The 13,689-nt window shown below is 36.7% G+C and overlaps 1 protein-coding gene across 9 annotated transcripts in view; it reads right to left on the bottom strand.

Annotated features, from left to right (window-relative positions):
• Positions 1 to 7,779: 7,779 nt before the first annotated feature.
• The window catches only part of PRKDC (protein kinase, DNA-activated, catalytic subunit), a 194,553-nt gene continuing 188,643 nt past the window's right edge, over positions 7,780 to 13,689 (bottom strand). For 8 of the 9 annotated variants that reach the window (XM_087447719.1, XM_087447718.1, XM_004431149.3 and 5 more), the window contains 2 exons: positions 13,088 to 13,227; positions 7,780 to 9,478 (listed from right to left, as the gene is read on the bottom strand). In XM_087447719.1, coding sequence (XP_087303845.1) covers positions 9,274 to 9,478; positions 13,088 to 13,227 — 345 coding nt within the window. In that variant the 3' untranslated portion in view covers positions 7,780 to 9,273. The remainder of the gene's footprint in view (positions 9,479 to 13,087; positions 13,228 to 13,689) is intronic. The other variant, XM_087447725.1, reaches the window with a different exon arrangement.

Consider the following 13,689-nt stretch of genomic DNA (forward strand, 5'->3'; position numbering starts at 1 on the left):
TTGCATTTCTATACACTAACAATGAAGTAGCAGAAAGAGAAATTAAGAATACAATCCCATTTACAATTGCAACAAAAAGAATAAAACATCTAGGAATAAACTTAACCAAAGAGGTGAAAGAGCTGTACACCGAAAACTATAAAACATTGCTCAAAGAAATTGAAGAAGACACAAAGAAATGGAAAGATATTCCATGCTCTTGGATTGGAAGAATTAACATAGTTAAGATGTCCATACTTCCTAAAGCAATGTATAGATTCAATGCAATCCCTATCAAAGTTCCAACAACATTTTTCACAGAAATAGTACAAAGAATCCTAAAATTTATATGGAACAACAAAAGACCCCAAATAGCTAAAAGAATCCTGAGAAACAAGAACAAAGCTGGAGGTGTCACACTCCCTGATTTCAAAATATACTACAAAGCTATAGTAACCAAAACAGCATGGTACTGGCACAAAAACAGACACACAGATCAACGGAATAGAATCAAAAGCCCAGAAATAAACCCACACATCTATGGATAGCTAATCTTTGACAAAGGAGCCAGGAACATACAATGGAGAAAAGAAAGTCTCTTCAACAAATGGTGTTGGGAAAACTGGATAGCCATATGCAAAAAAATGAAAGCAGACCCGTACCTTACACCATACACAAAAATTAACTCCAAATGGATTAAAGACTTGAATGTAAGACCTGAAACTATGAAACTTCTAGAAGAAAACATAAGCAGTACACTCTTCGACATCGGTCTTAGCAACCTATTTTCAAGCACCATGTGTGACTGGGCAAGAGAAACAATAGAAAAATTAAACAAATGGGACTACATCAAACTAAAAAGCTTCTGCACACCAAAGGAAACCATCAACAAAACAAAAAGACAACCTAACAATTGGGAGAAGATATTTGCAAACCATACATCTGATAAGGGGTTAATCTCCAAAATATATAAAGAACTCATGCATCTCAACAACAAAAAAACTAACAACCCAATTAAAAAAGGGCAAAAGACCTGAACAGACATTTCTCCAAAGAACATATACAGATGGCCAACAGACAGATGAAAAGATGTTCAAAATCATTAACTATCAGGAAAATGCAAATCAAAACTACAATGAGATATCACCTCACGCCTGTCAGAATGGCTATAATTAACAAGACAGGAAACAACATGTGTTGGAGAGGATGTGGGGAGAAGGGAACTCTCATACACTGCTGGTGGGAGTGCAAACTGGTGCAGCCACTATGGAAAACAGTATGGAGATTCCTCAAAAAATCAAGGACAGAACTATCATATGATCCAGCTATTCCACTGCTGGGTATTTATCCAAAGAACTTGAAAACACCAATGCATAAAGATACATGCACCCCTGTGTTCATTGCAGCGTTATTCACAATAGCCAAGACTTGGAAGCAACCTCAGTGCCCATCAAGGGACGAATGGATAAAGAAGAAGTGGTATATATACACAATGGAATACTACTCAGCCATAAGAAATGATGAAATCCAGCCATTTGTGACAACATGGATGGACATCGAGGGTATTATGCAAAGTGAAGTAAGTCAGAGGGAGAAGGTCAAATACCGTATGATTTCCTTCATTAAGTAGTAGATAATAACAACAATAAGCAAACACACAGAGACAGAGATTGGATTGGTGGTTACCAGAGGGGAAGGGGGGAGGGAGGAGGGCGAAAGGGATAATTTGGCACATGTGTGTGGTGATGGGTTGTAATTAATATTTGGGTGGTGAACATGATGTAATCTATGCAGAAATATTAGTATAATGATGTACACCTGAAATTTATACAGTTATAAACCAATGTTACTGCAATAAACAAAAAATTTAAAAAAAAATTAGAGTTGTTGGAGAGAACTAGAGGGTTACTCTAGAGAAGATTACAGAGAACAACTCTTGACCCTCTGGGCAGCCTCTCCTAGTGCCAGTGACCTCTGCCCTGTCCTTGAGGTGCTGTTTTTCTCACTGGACGTTATCGATCTTTGTGTACAAGTATTACCTCCCCTTTTCAGTTATAAACTCCTTGTGGTAGTTTTCTCACACAATGACTCTATGTGCCTTACCCAGTGATCTGCAGAGTAGACACACACAGGAACTCAACTGCAGAAGTTCTTGAAAATATGAGTAAAAAAAGATAATCTGAGTGACATCATGGAAAATGGCTGAGTAGGACTCTCCAAGAATCAGTACCTCCACTGAAGCAACCAATAAGCTTGCAAAAAAATGGCAGAATCACTTTATTGGAAATAATAACTTACAGAAACCAGGGGAGTGCTGAAAGAAGAAAGGCTGTGAAAATTTGGTGAGCATTGTAGCGCTTTTGTTTACCTGCCTACCATCCACTTCCCAGCTTTCAGCAATGACCATAGGGACAGGAGGCCATTTCCTGGCATGGCATGCTGGTGCCAGGGGCAAGGGTTGTGGGATGCTAATATGTATCTTGTTCTAAAAAAAATTGTGGTTGTGCATTTTACCTGTCTGGCAGTGACCTGAGGGACCACCACAAACGCTTCCCTTTGTTTTGCCCCCTCAGCTCAAGCAGCTTTCCAGGAGGTGTCAGAAGGACTTAAAGACATACACTACCCATGGGTGCCTGGGGCAAGAGAGGGCGGATGGGGTAATTAGCAGACAGAACCAATACCCTGGATAAGAGGAGGCTAAGGATGAGGATCCTTGGGGTTGGAATAAGGGCTCTGAAGGGCTCTCAAGTGCAATGTGCACACCAAGCCCTGACACAAGCTCAGAAAAGACCTGAGAGAACCCTAAGACTTATACCTCTAGCCAGTCCTTAAGCTCCACACAAGCAGGAGGTGAAGGCTAAGGTGGAGCTACAGGCAGCCTGACCCAGCTCAAAACCAACCTGCAAAGTGCAGGAGAGGGTGTTTTTCTTTTCTTGTTGGTGCCAGGTGTTTAATGAAAAATCTCTGTCATTGGCTCACCACTGAAACCCTGGAACAGAGATTTTGCTGATGACACATGATAAGGAAGACAGTCTTTGCAAAAACAAACAAACAAAAAAAAGTTTGGAAAAGCCACTTAAAAAATGGAAAATTGCGGTCCTCAAGAAACAACAGCAGCAAACCCTGGGGAGGGAGGAGAAAGTGATTTCCAGAGTTACTGCATTATGATATTCAAAAAGTCCAGTTTTCAACAAAGATTACAAGGCTTACCAAGAAACATCGGTAAAGGTAATGATATAAACAAATATTAATTTGTAACTCCTGTTTTGTTTATAAGATTTAAAAGACACAGGCATAAAACAAAATTATAAATATATGTTAATAGGGATATCATACACAAAAATGTAATTTGTGACATAAAGTGGGAGAAAGGATAGAGCTTTATAGGAGCAGAGTTTTTGTATGCTATTGAAACTAAGTATCAATTCAACTATATTGTTATAAACTTAGGATAATTATAATCACCAGGTTAACCACTAAGAAAAAATTTTAAAACATACAGGAAATGAAACAAGGAAGGAATTCAAATGGTACCTTAGCAAAATAAAACACAAAAGAAAACAGTATTGGAAGAATTCAGGGAAAATAATGAAACTTACAGAAAACAAATAGGGGCCGGCCCCGTGGTTTAGCAGTTAAGTGCTCACGCTCTGCTACTGGTGGCCTAGGTTCAGATTCCGGGAGCGCACCGATGCACTGCTTGTCGGGCCATGCTGATGTGGCATCCCGCATACAGCAGCTAGAAGGATGTGCAACTATGACATACAGCTATCTACTGGGGCTTTGGGGAGAAAAAGGGAAAAAAAGGAGGAGGATTGGCAATAGATGTTAACTCAGAGCCAGTCTTCCTCAGCACAAAGAGGAGGATTGGCATGGATGTTAGCTCAGGGCTGATCTTCCGCTCACACACACAAAAAAACCAAGAAAACAAATAGAAAAATGACAGAAGTAAATGCTTCCTAATCAGAAATCACTTTAAATGTAAACAGATTAAACTCACCAATTAAAAGAAAGATATTGGCAGAATGGATTATAAAAACATGATCCAATTATATACTATCTGCAAATGACTCATTTTAGATCCAAAGTTACAAACAGGTTGAAGTGAAAGGATGGAAAAATACATTTCATGTATTAGTAACCAAGAGAAAACCAGCATAGCTACTAATATCAGAAAATAGGGGGAAAAAAAAAAAAGAAAATAGACTTTAAGTCAAAACTTGTTACAAAAGACAAAAAAAGACATTATATATTGATAAAAGGTCAATCCATCAAAAAAATACAATTATAAAGATACACACACCAAACAACAAATTTATGAAGCAAACACTCACAGAATTGAAGGAGGAGACAGATCTACAATAACAGTTGGAGATCTCAATAGCCCAATTTCAGTAATGGATAGACAGAACATATAGACGGAAGAACAATAAGGAACGAGAGGACTTGAACAACACTGTAAACCAATCACACCTAATGGACAGGTACAGGACACTCCACCCAACAAAAGCAGAATACATCTTTATCTAAGTGTACATGGAACATTCTCCAGGATAGACCATAAGTTAGGCTACCAAGGAACTCTCAATAAATTGAAAAAGACTGAAGTCTTACAAAGTTATCTTCTCTGACCAAAATGCAATGAAGCTAAAAAGCAATAAAGAAAGAAAAGTGAAAAATTCCAAATATGTGGAAATTAAACAACACACTCCAAACAACCAACAAGTGAAAAATGAAATCACAAGGGAAATTACAAAGTACTTTGAGGAAAATGAAAACAAAACACAATATACCAAAACTCAAGGAATGTAGCAAAAGCAATGGTCACTCTTTAACACCCACGTGAAAAAAGAATCACTGCAAATAAATAACCTAACTCTACACCTTGAGGAACTAGAAAAAGAAGAGCAAACTAAACCCAAAGCTAGCAAACTACGGAAATAATAAAGATTAGAGCATAGATTAACAAAATAGAGTACAGAAAAACAACAGAGAATCAACCAAACCAAAAGTTAGTTCTGTGAAGAGATCAAGAAAATTAACACACCTTCTTCCAGACAGATTAAGAAAAAAAAAACAGAACGCAAATAACTAATATCAGAAATGAAAGTGGGGACACTATCAACCCTACAGAAATAAAAATGCCAACACATTAGATAATATAATTGAAATGGACAAATTCCTAGAAACATATAAACTACCAAAACTGACTCAAGGAGAAATAGAAAATCTGAACAGATCTGTAACAAGTAAAGAGACTTAATCAGTAATCAAAAACCTCTCAACAAAGAAAAGCCAGCACCAGATGGCTTCGCTGGTGAATTCTGCAAAACATTTAAAGAAGAATTAACACCAACTCTTCCCAAACTCTTTCAAAAAATATCAGAGAAGGGAAAACTTCCTAACTCATTCTACGAGACCAGCGTTACCCTGATACCAAAGCCAGACAGAGGCTCCACAAGAAAATTAGAGACCAATGTCTCTTATGATTACTGATGCAAAAATCCTCAACAAAATACTAGCAAACAGAATCCAACAGTGTATTAAAAGGATTATTCATTATGGCCAAGTGGGATTTATCCCAGCAATACAGAGGTGGTTCAACATCTAAATATCCATCATTGTAGTATACAATAATAGACAAAGGAGAAAAACCACAGGTTCATCTTAGTACAAAAAAAGCATTTGACAGACTTCAACACCATTTCATGATAAAAACACTCAGCAAACTAATAATAGAAGGGAACTTTCTCGACATGATAAAGGGCATTTATGAAAATCCACAGCTAACATCATATTCAGTGGTGGAAGCTGAAAACTTTCCCCTCAAGATCAGGAACAAGACAAGGGTGCCCACTGTCACCACTGCCATTCAATATTGTGCTGGATGTCCTAGCCAGAGCAAGTGAGCAAGTAAAAAGAAATAAAAGGCATTGAAATTGGAAAAGAAGTAAAACTACCTCTATTCACAGATGGCACGATCCTATATATAGAAAATAACAAAGAATACAAAAAATAAGTACTAGAACTAATAAATTAACTCAGCAAAGTTGCAGGAGGAAAGATCAACACACAAAGTCAGTTGTGCTTCTATACACCAGCAATAAACAATCTAAAAAGGAAATTAGGAAAAACAGTTCCATTTACAACAGCATCCAAAAGAATAAAATACCTAGGAATAAATTTAATCAAGGAAACTGAAGAGTATAAACATCCAAAAGTAGTAAAAATCATAAAACTGCTGAAAGAAATTAAAGATATAAATAAAAGATATTCTGTGTTCATGAATTGGAAGACTTAATATTGTTAAGATGTCAGTACTACTCAAAGCAATCTACAGATTCAATGCAATCCCTATCAAAATTCCAATGGCTTTTGCTTTGCAAAAAGTCAATCCTGGGGCCAGCCCTGTGGCGTAGTGGTTAAGTGCATGTGCTCCGCTGCGGTGGCCCAGGGGTCAGATCCCGGGCGCGCACCGACGCACCACTTGTCAGGCCATGCTGTGGCGGCGTCCCATATCAAGTAGAGGAAGATGGGCACGGATGTTAGCCCAGGGCCAGTCTTCCTTAGCAAAAAGAGGAGGATTGGCATGGATGTTAGCTCAGGGCCGATCTTCCTCACAAAAAACAAAACAAAACAAACGCAAAAAAGTCAATCCTTAACTTCTTCAATTTCTTAATGTTCAAAGAGAATAAGTGCGACCCCATAGCTGTGCTTTCACTTTAATGCACAGACAACATTCCGAAGTTCAAAAAAATATATTTTACTAGAAGTTACAGGTCATTAGTTAATAAATAGTACTTCAAAAATTCTTGTAGATTGATGAAACAATTTTTATTTCTTTTAGGAATAGTTTTAAAAAGTTTGTCTTGACTCTTTCCACACGATTTCACGGCATTGGTTACGTGCTGTGTGCAGGCTGTCAGTGGTGAGACAGTGATTACGGCGTTGCCTCTGTCCTAAAGGACTTTATGACAGATTTGTTTTTTAGTTTGATAAAATGCTCAAATTAATATTCATAAGGATGGATTCATTCAAGTTGTCTTCATTGAACTTAAATATGAACCTTCCTGGATTATTTTGGGGTTGAAAAGCAAATGTTTGTTTCATATGCCACCTGAATATAATGTCAAAATCTATTAACAATGTAAATATTACCATTCCAATTATATTTGGAGAACTTTTTAAAAATTGCTATATTGAACATACATAATATATAAATAAGTCCAATATTACACAGTGCATTTTAAATTTATTTGTTATGTTTCACTAAAGCTTCCCCATGTCTCTCAGGCCTGTCTCACGTCCTTGGCACACAGTGTTAATCACGTACTCTAGCCACACTGCTCCATCTCCCTACGACGTGGTGTAAGGTGAAGAAAATGGCTCAATCTGTTCTACTTCTGGGAAAAACTCTCTGCTCGCCTTTGAACTCTTACATATCTGAAAATGTATGTGGTTTCTACCTTTAAAAAAACATTAAAATGCTTAATAACAATAAAATGTTTATTAAAATATTCTTAGTATTATTCACATTTCCTTCTAATCAGCAGAGATGTCTTCTTTTATTTCCTGGTTTCCAAACCAAATATCTTTATTTAGCAAGAATCACAGGGTTGGAGTTTGGACCCAAAGTAAGAGTGAGACATGCAGTCCCTAAGGGTGTAACAAGGACATTTCCCATCCTGAGCAGCTGTGCCAATGTCTGACAAATGCTGCACACAGTAACTGTTTTTATTGCACTCTCGTGGGTTCTGATGGCATGGTCAGACAGCTTTGAGACTGGACTCATACACACAGTCATCTTGTAACAATGAACTTTTATTGATACAAAAAGTAGTCACTATAAAACAGGGTTTCCCATAATATGGGGATCTAGTTAACAAATATATCCCGCATTAGCGGGACTCGAGAAAATTATGGTTAATTAGTTGTTACAGAAAACAATATATTATAATCAACTCAATTCCAAAGTAGGCTTGTTTTGATTGTTTTTGTGCTGTAGCAAAAAATATTTACTAGATCATGCATGTATATACTGGATTTTCACACACACGATCACTTATTTTTCTTTAAAGATGAAATTTCTTTGGTTGAATAGATACCATCTGTTGAGAACATAGAGGTTTATTTTTAATGCCATAATGCAGTCAACTTGTATTTATCAGAATAAATTTGTCAAGTAATATAATGAAATATAAGATCTACACTTTGCTTTGAAGCTGCATAAGAGCTACACACTACTTTGGGAAAAAACTTTAATGTTCCATATTCTTAAGATTATTATTTCTCAATATCCTACAAGAGTTTCCAAACATAAATGTTTGAAGTTTTCTATGATAAAAAAGCTAAAAGCCAACCTGAAAACACTACCAGGTGTGTGGAGGATTGAAGGAGGAGCTGAGATTCTGTGAATGAAAAGGAAACCATTTTTATATTTCATAATTTGATCTTGCTGCCTAAAGTGCATGTTTTCTCTCCAAATAAGGAATTCATTTCAAACAGGGCTTTCCTTTATTTTCCTAGAATTGAAAGGCTTGGTGCTATCCCTTTCATCACTCGTGGAATTTCTGAAGTTATCCCTAGTCTGGGATGTGAAGCATTTTTATCTATCTTCCTATTGGGGATCAGAGTCATGAAAGTCAGTGTTAAGACCAAGGTCTTTATCTCCTAAATACTTTCTCTTCTAGAAAACAATTCTATCATACAATGTCCAAACTAGAAGAAAATAAAATGAAAGAAAAAAACTTACAAAAATATCCTAAAATATCAAATGCAATCATTTCTAAATATAATAAGCCACGATCCTAGCTTCACTTATTGTTATGATTCCTGTGTTGCTAGTAGAATGTAACATCCTATCAGTTATGCTGTTGGCTTTGCTCTCACTGAGTCTCAGGGATGAAGTCTCTGGGGTGTTACTTCCAACATGCCATGACCACTCATGAGAACACTGCAGGGAATATTCACACAACACTTATTAAGACAGCTGGTTTAAGTTATAGCACTTATGATATGCTATATTCTTGATTTAATACTTGCATGAGCCTGGATATATATTTTTCTATTATGTCTCTTATAACCCTAACATAATCTTTGATTATTACCTAATCATTCATTCATACCAATATTCACTTATTCATCATGATCTTGATTAAACTGCTGCTAGAAGCCTGTATCATAAATAGATTTCTTTAGTGTGCCAGGAAAATCAGCTCACTGATTGCCGTAGGTGAAAGTTTAGGAGATTCCTTAAACACTTTCATGCTTTTTATCAGCTGACTCCCACAGACCTCACATCCACGGCTCCCATCCTATCCAAGTTCTGCCAAGGATGTTGGGGTCTGTCGCCTGGTCAATCAAGCACTTCACCTGAGCCTCTTCTGAAAGGCCACTCTCCAGTTCTCGGGCACGAATATTGTGATCTTTGCTTCCTCGTGCTACTGCCACGTAATCTCCAAAGGCAGCTACCTTCTCATGGCCCAGAAGTAACTCATCACTGGAAAAAACATTAAACAAATATGAAAACACAAAACCACACATTATTTTTCCTTTGTTGCCTGCATTTCCATCCAAATATTCCCTCTCATCACTTAGAATATTTTGTATTACTCATAATCTTGAAGTCAAGAGATTCAATTTGTAGGAAAATAGAACATGAATAATGCTGCTATTAACGTTTGTCTACAAGTTTTTGTGTGGACGTGTGCTTCATTTCTCTTGGGTGCACACCTAGGAGTGGAATTGCTGGGTCAAACGGTAACTCTATGTTTAACTTTTTGAGGAATGGCCAGACTGTTTTCTACAGAATTTTACATTCCTGCCAGCAACATATGAGGGCTCCAACTTCTCCACATCCTCACCAATACCTGTTATATTCCATTCTTTTATTATAGCAATACTAGTGGGTGTGAAATGGTATCTCATTTGCATTTCTCTGATGACTAATGATATTAAGCATCTTTCTGTGTGCTTATTTGTCATTTGTGCATCTTCTTTAGAGAAATGTCTAAGTCCTTTGATCATTTTTTAATTGAGTTGTCTTTTTATTATTCAGTTATAAGAGTTTTTTATGTATTCTAGATACAAGTCCTTTATCAGCTATATGACTTTCAAATTTTTCTCCCATTCTGTGGATTGTCTTTTTACTTTCTTGATGGTATCCTGTGAAGCACACAAGTTTTTAATTATGATGAATTTATTTTTTTCTTTTCTTGTTTGTACTTTTACTGTTTCATTCCTTTGCCAGCACCATTTGGTGGAAAGACCATTGAATGGTCTTGGTATCCTTGTCAAAAAACAATTGACCATGGATTGTCATTTATTATTACTTAATTGTAAAGTCCAACTTTTTTTCCTTCTTGTGAATCATTTTCCATAAATTTCTATTTGTTTTAGACGACAAGAAAAAAAATTTTTTTATGGACAAATATCTTAACTTTTGTTTATTGCAGTAACATTGGTTTATAACATTGTATAAATTTCAGGTGTACATCATTATAATGACTTCTATTTCTGCATAGATTACATCATGTTCCCCACCCAAATACTAATTACAACCCATCACCACATACATGTGCCAAATTATCCCTTTTGCCCTCCTCCCTCCCCCCTTCCCCTCTGGTAACCACCAATCCAATATCTATGTGTTTGTTTGTTGTTGTTATTATCTACTACTTAATGAGTGAGATCATACCGTATTTGACCTTCTCCCTCTGACTTATTTCACTCTGCATAATACCCTCAATGTCCATCCATGTTGTCACGAATGGCTGGATTTCATCCTTTCTTATGGCTGAGTAGTATTCCATTGTGTATATATACCACATCTTCTTTATCCATTCGTCTCTTGATGGGCACTTAGGTTGCTTCCAAGTCTTGGCTATTGTGAATAACGCTGCAATGAACACAGGGGTGCATGTATCTTTACGCATTGGTGTTTTCAAGTTCTTTGAATAAATACCCAGCAGTCGAACAGCTGGATCATATGGTAGTTCTGTCCTTGATTTTTTGAGGAATCTCCATACTGTTTTCCATAGTGGCTGCACCAGTTTGCACTCCCACCAGCAGTGTATGAGAGTTCCCTTCTCCCCAGATCCTCTCCAACACATGTTGCTTCCTGTCTTGTTAATTATAGCCATTCTGACGGGCCTGAGGTGATATCTCATTGTAGTTTTGATTTGCATTTCCCTGATAGTTAATGATGTTGAACATCTTTTCATGTGCCTTTTGGGCATCTGTATATGTTCTTTGGAGAAATGTCTGTTCAGGTCTTTTGCCCTTTTTTAAATTGGGTTGTTAGTTTTTTTGTTGTTGAGATGCATGAGTTCTTTATATATTTTGGAGATTAACCCCTTATCTGATGTATGGTTTGCAAATATCTTCTCCCAATTGTTAGGCTGTCTTTTCGTTTTGTTGATGGTTTCCTTTGGTGTGCAGAAGCTTTTTAGTTTGATGTAGTCCCATTTGTTTATTTTTTCTATTGTTTCTCTTGCCCGGTCAGACATGGTGCTTGAAAATATGTTGCTAAGACCAAAGTCGAAGAGCATACTGCCTATGTTTTCTTCTAGAAGTTTCAGTTTCAGGTCTTACATTCAAGTCTTTAATCCATTTGGAGTTAATTTTTGTGTATGGTGTAAGGTAAGGGTCTACTTTCATTTTTTTGCATGTGGCTATCCAGTTTTCCCAACACCATTTGTTGAAGAGACTTTCTTTTCTCCATTGTATGTTCTTGGCTCCTTTGTCGAAGATTAGCTGTCCATAGATGTGTGGGTTTATTTCTGGGCTTTTGATTCTATTCCATTGATCTGTGTGTCTGTTTTTGTGCCAGTACTATGCTGTTCTGGTTACTATAGCTTTGTAGTATATTTTGAAATCAGGGAGTGTGATACCTCCAGCTTTGTCCTTGTTTCTCAGGATTCCTTTAGCTATTTGGGGTCTTTTGTTGTTGCTATTTGGGGTCTTTTGTTGTTCCATATAAATTTTAGGATTCTTTGTTCTATTTCTGTGAAAAATGTTGTTGGAACTTTGATAGGGATTGCATTGAATCTATAGATGGCTTTAGGAAGTATGGACATCTTAACTATGTTAATTCTTCCAATCCAAGAGCATGGAATATCTTTCCATTTCTTTGTGTCTTCTTCAATTTCTTTCAGAAATGTTTTATAGTTTTCGGTGTACAGCTCTTTCACCGCTTTGGTTAAGTTTATTCCTAGGTATTTTATTCTTTTTGTTGCAATTGTAAATGGGATTGTATTCTTAATTTCTCTTTCTGCTACTTCGTTGTTAGTGTATAGAAATGCAACTGATTTTTGTATGTTGATTTTGTATCCTGCAACTTTACCGTATTCGTTTATTACTTCTAAAAGTTTTTTGGTGGATTCTTTAGGGTTTTCTATATATAAAATCATGTCATCTGCAAATAGAGTTTCAGTTCTTCCTTTCCAATTTGGATCCTTTTTATTTCTTTCTCTTGCCTGATTGCTCTGGCTAGGACTTCCAATACTATGTTAAATAGGAGTGGTGAGAGTGGGCATCTTTGTCTGGTTCCTGTTCTTAGAGGGATAGCTTTCAGTTTTTCACCATTGAGGATGATATTAGCTGTGGGTTTGTCATCTACGGCCTTTATTATCACAACAAGAAAAATTTTAAAGGCTAATCCAATTTGGATTCTCCTCTAACAAGCCCATAATGTATTCTCCACACTTCAGTGCTGTGCACACCAAGGTCACATTTTGTCCTAAAAAGGACAAAAGCAAATTTAAAACCTAAATCTCCTCGTGTATGTAAAAATATTCTTGTAATAGTCTAAGAATGCTCCTGCTGTTCCTCACACTGGTACACGCTACCCCAGGTACTGACCTGAAGCCTGAAGCCTGCACCGAGAGGGCAGAGGTCAAGTACACAGATTTCAGAGATATGGACCTTGCCCAGCCTTGGAGACGTCAACCTTAAGCCATGCTTTTTTCATTTGTAAAATGGGGATAATAAAGCTAACATCACAGACTAAATGTAAAGTACTCAGCACTTTATATAGTATTTAGTAATTCTTCAGTAAATTGTAGCATGTTGGTGTTTTGTTTGTTTTGTCCACAAATAACCATCTTACCAAGTAATAACTGCTGGATTGGCACCAGCTAACTTCCTCTTAGCATAATGTATTTTCTGCCGGGGATACCAATTTTTTTCAGTGACATTTACTTCTTGAATCCATGATCCTCCTTTTTTAAGCATTTTCTGTTCAAAATTCTAAAGGAAAAGAACATAATTTTCTCTGCTTATTATAAAAGTACATATAATCACATTCAAGCAGATTAAACAAACAATGATCTTAAACAAGTATCTATAGCTGGGGAGAGCTCTCCAGCTTCTGATACAAATTCTAATGGTCGTACACCTAACAGTGACAATGACCTTGAGGGACTGCAGTTACTCCCTATAAAGGGTGCCATCACTAGGCTTCATTCTTCTGGAGCTGTATTATGAAGAACCTTGAGATTTAAAAAAGGACTATCTGTCTTGATGATCAAGGAAAACCTCATGTGGAACAGATTTTAAACTACAAGTTGTCTCAGAGAGAAATCGGATCCATCACCAATGCATCCATATTTCCTCTCCTAGTTATGTCTTTTATCTGGTTTTCAGGCCGAATGACCTCAAATGTTAATTTCGGCAAATGCTGTACAAAACAATGTAAATACTTTAGCAAAC

Source organism: Ceratotherium simum, chromosome 23 (assembly GCF_057802395.1).
Source record: "Ceratotherium simum simum isolate JZ-2026a chromosome 23, ASM5780239v1, whole genome shotgun sequence".
NCBI classification, from domain to species: Eukaryota; Metazoa; Chordata; class Mammalia; order Perissodactyla; family Rhinocerotidae; genus Ceratotherium; species Ceratotherium simum.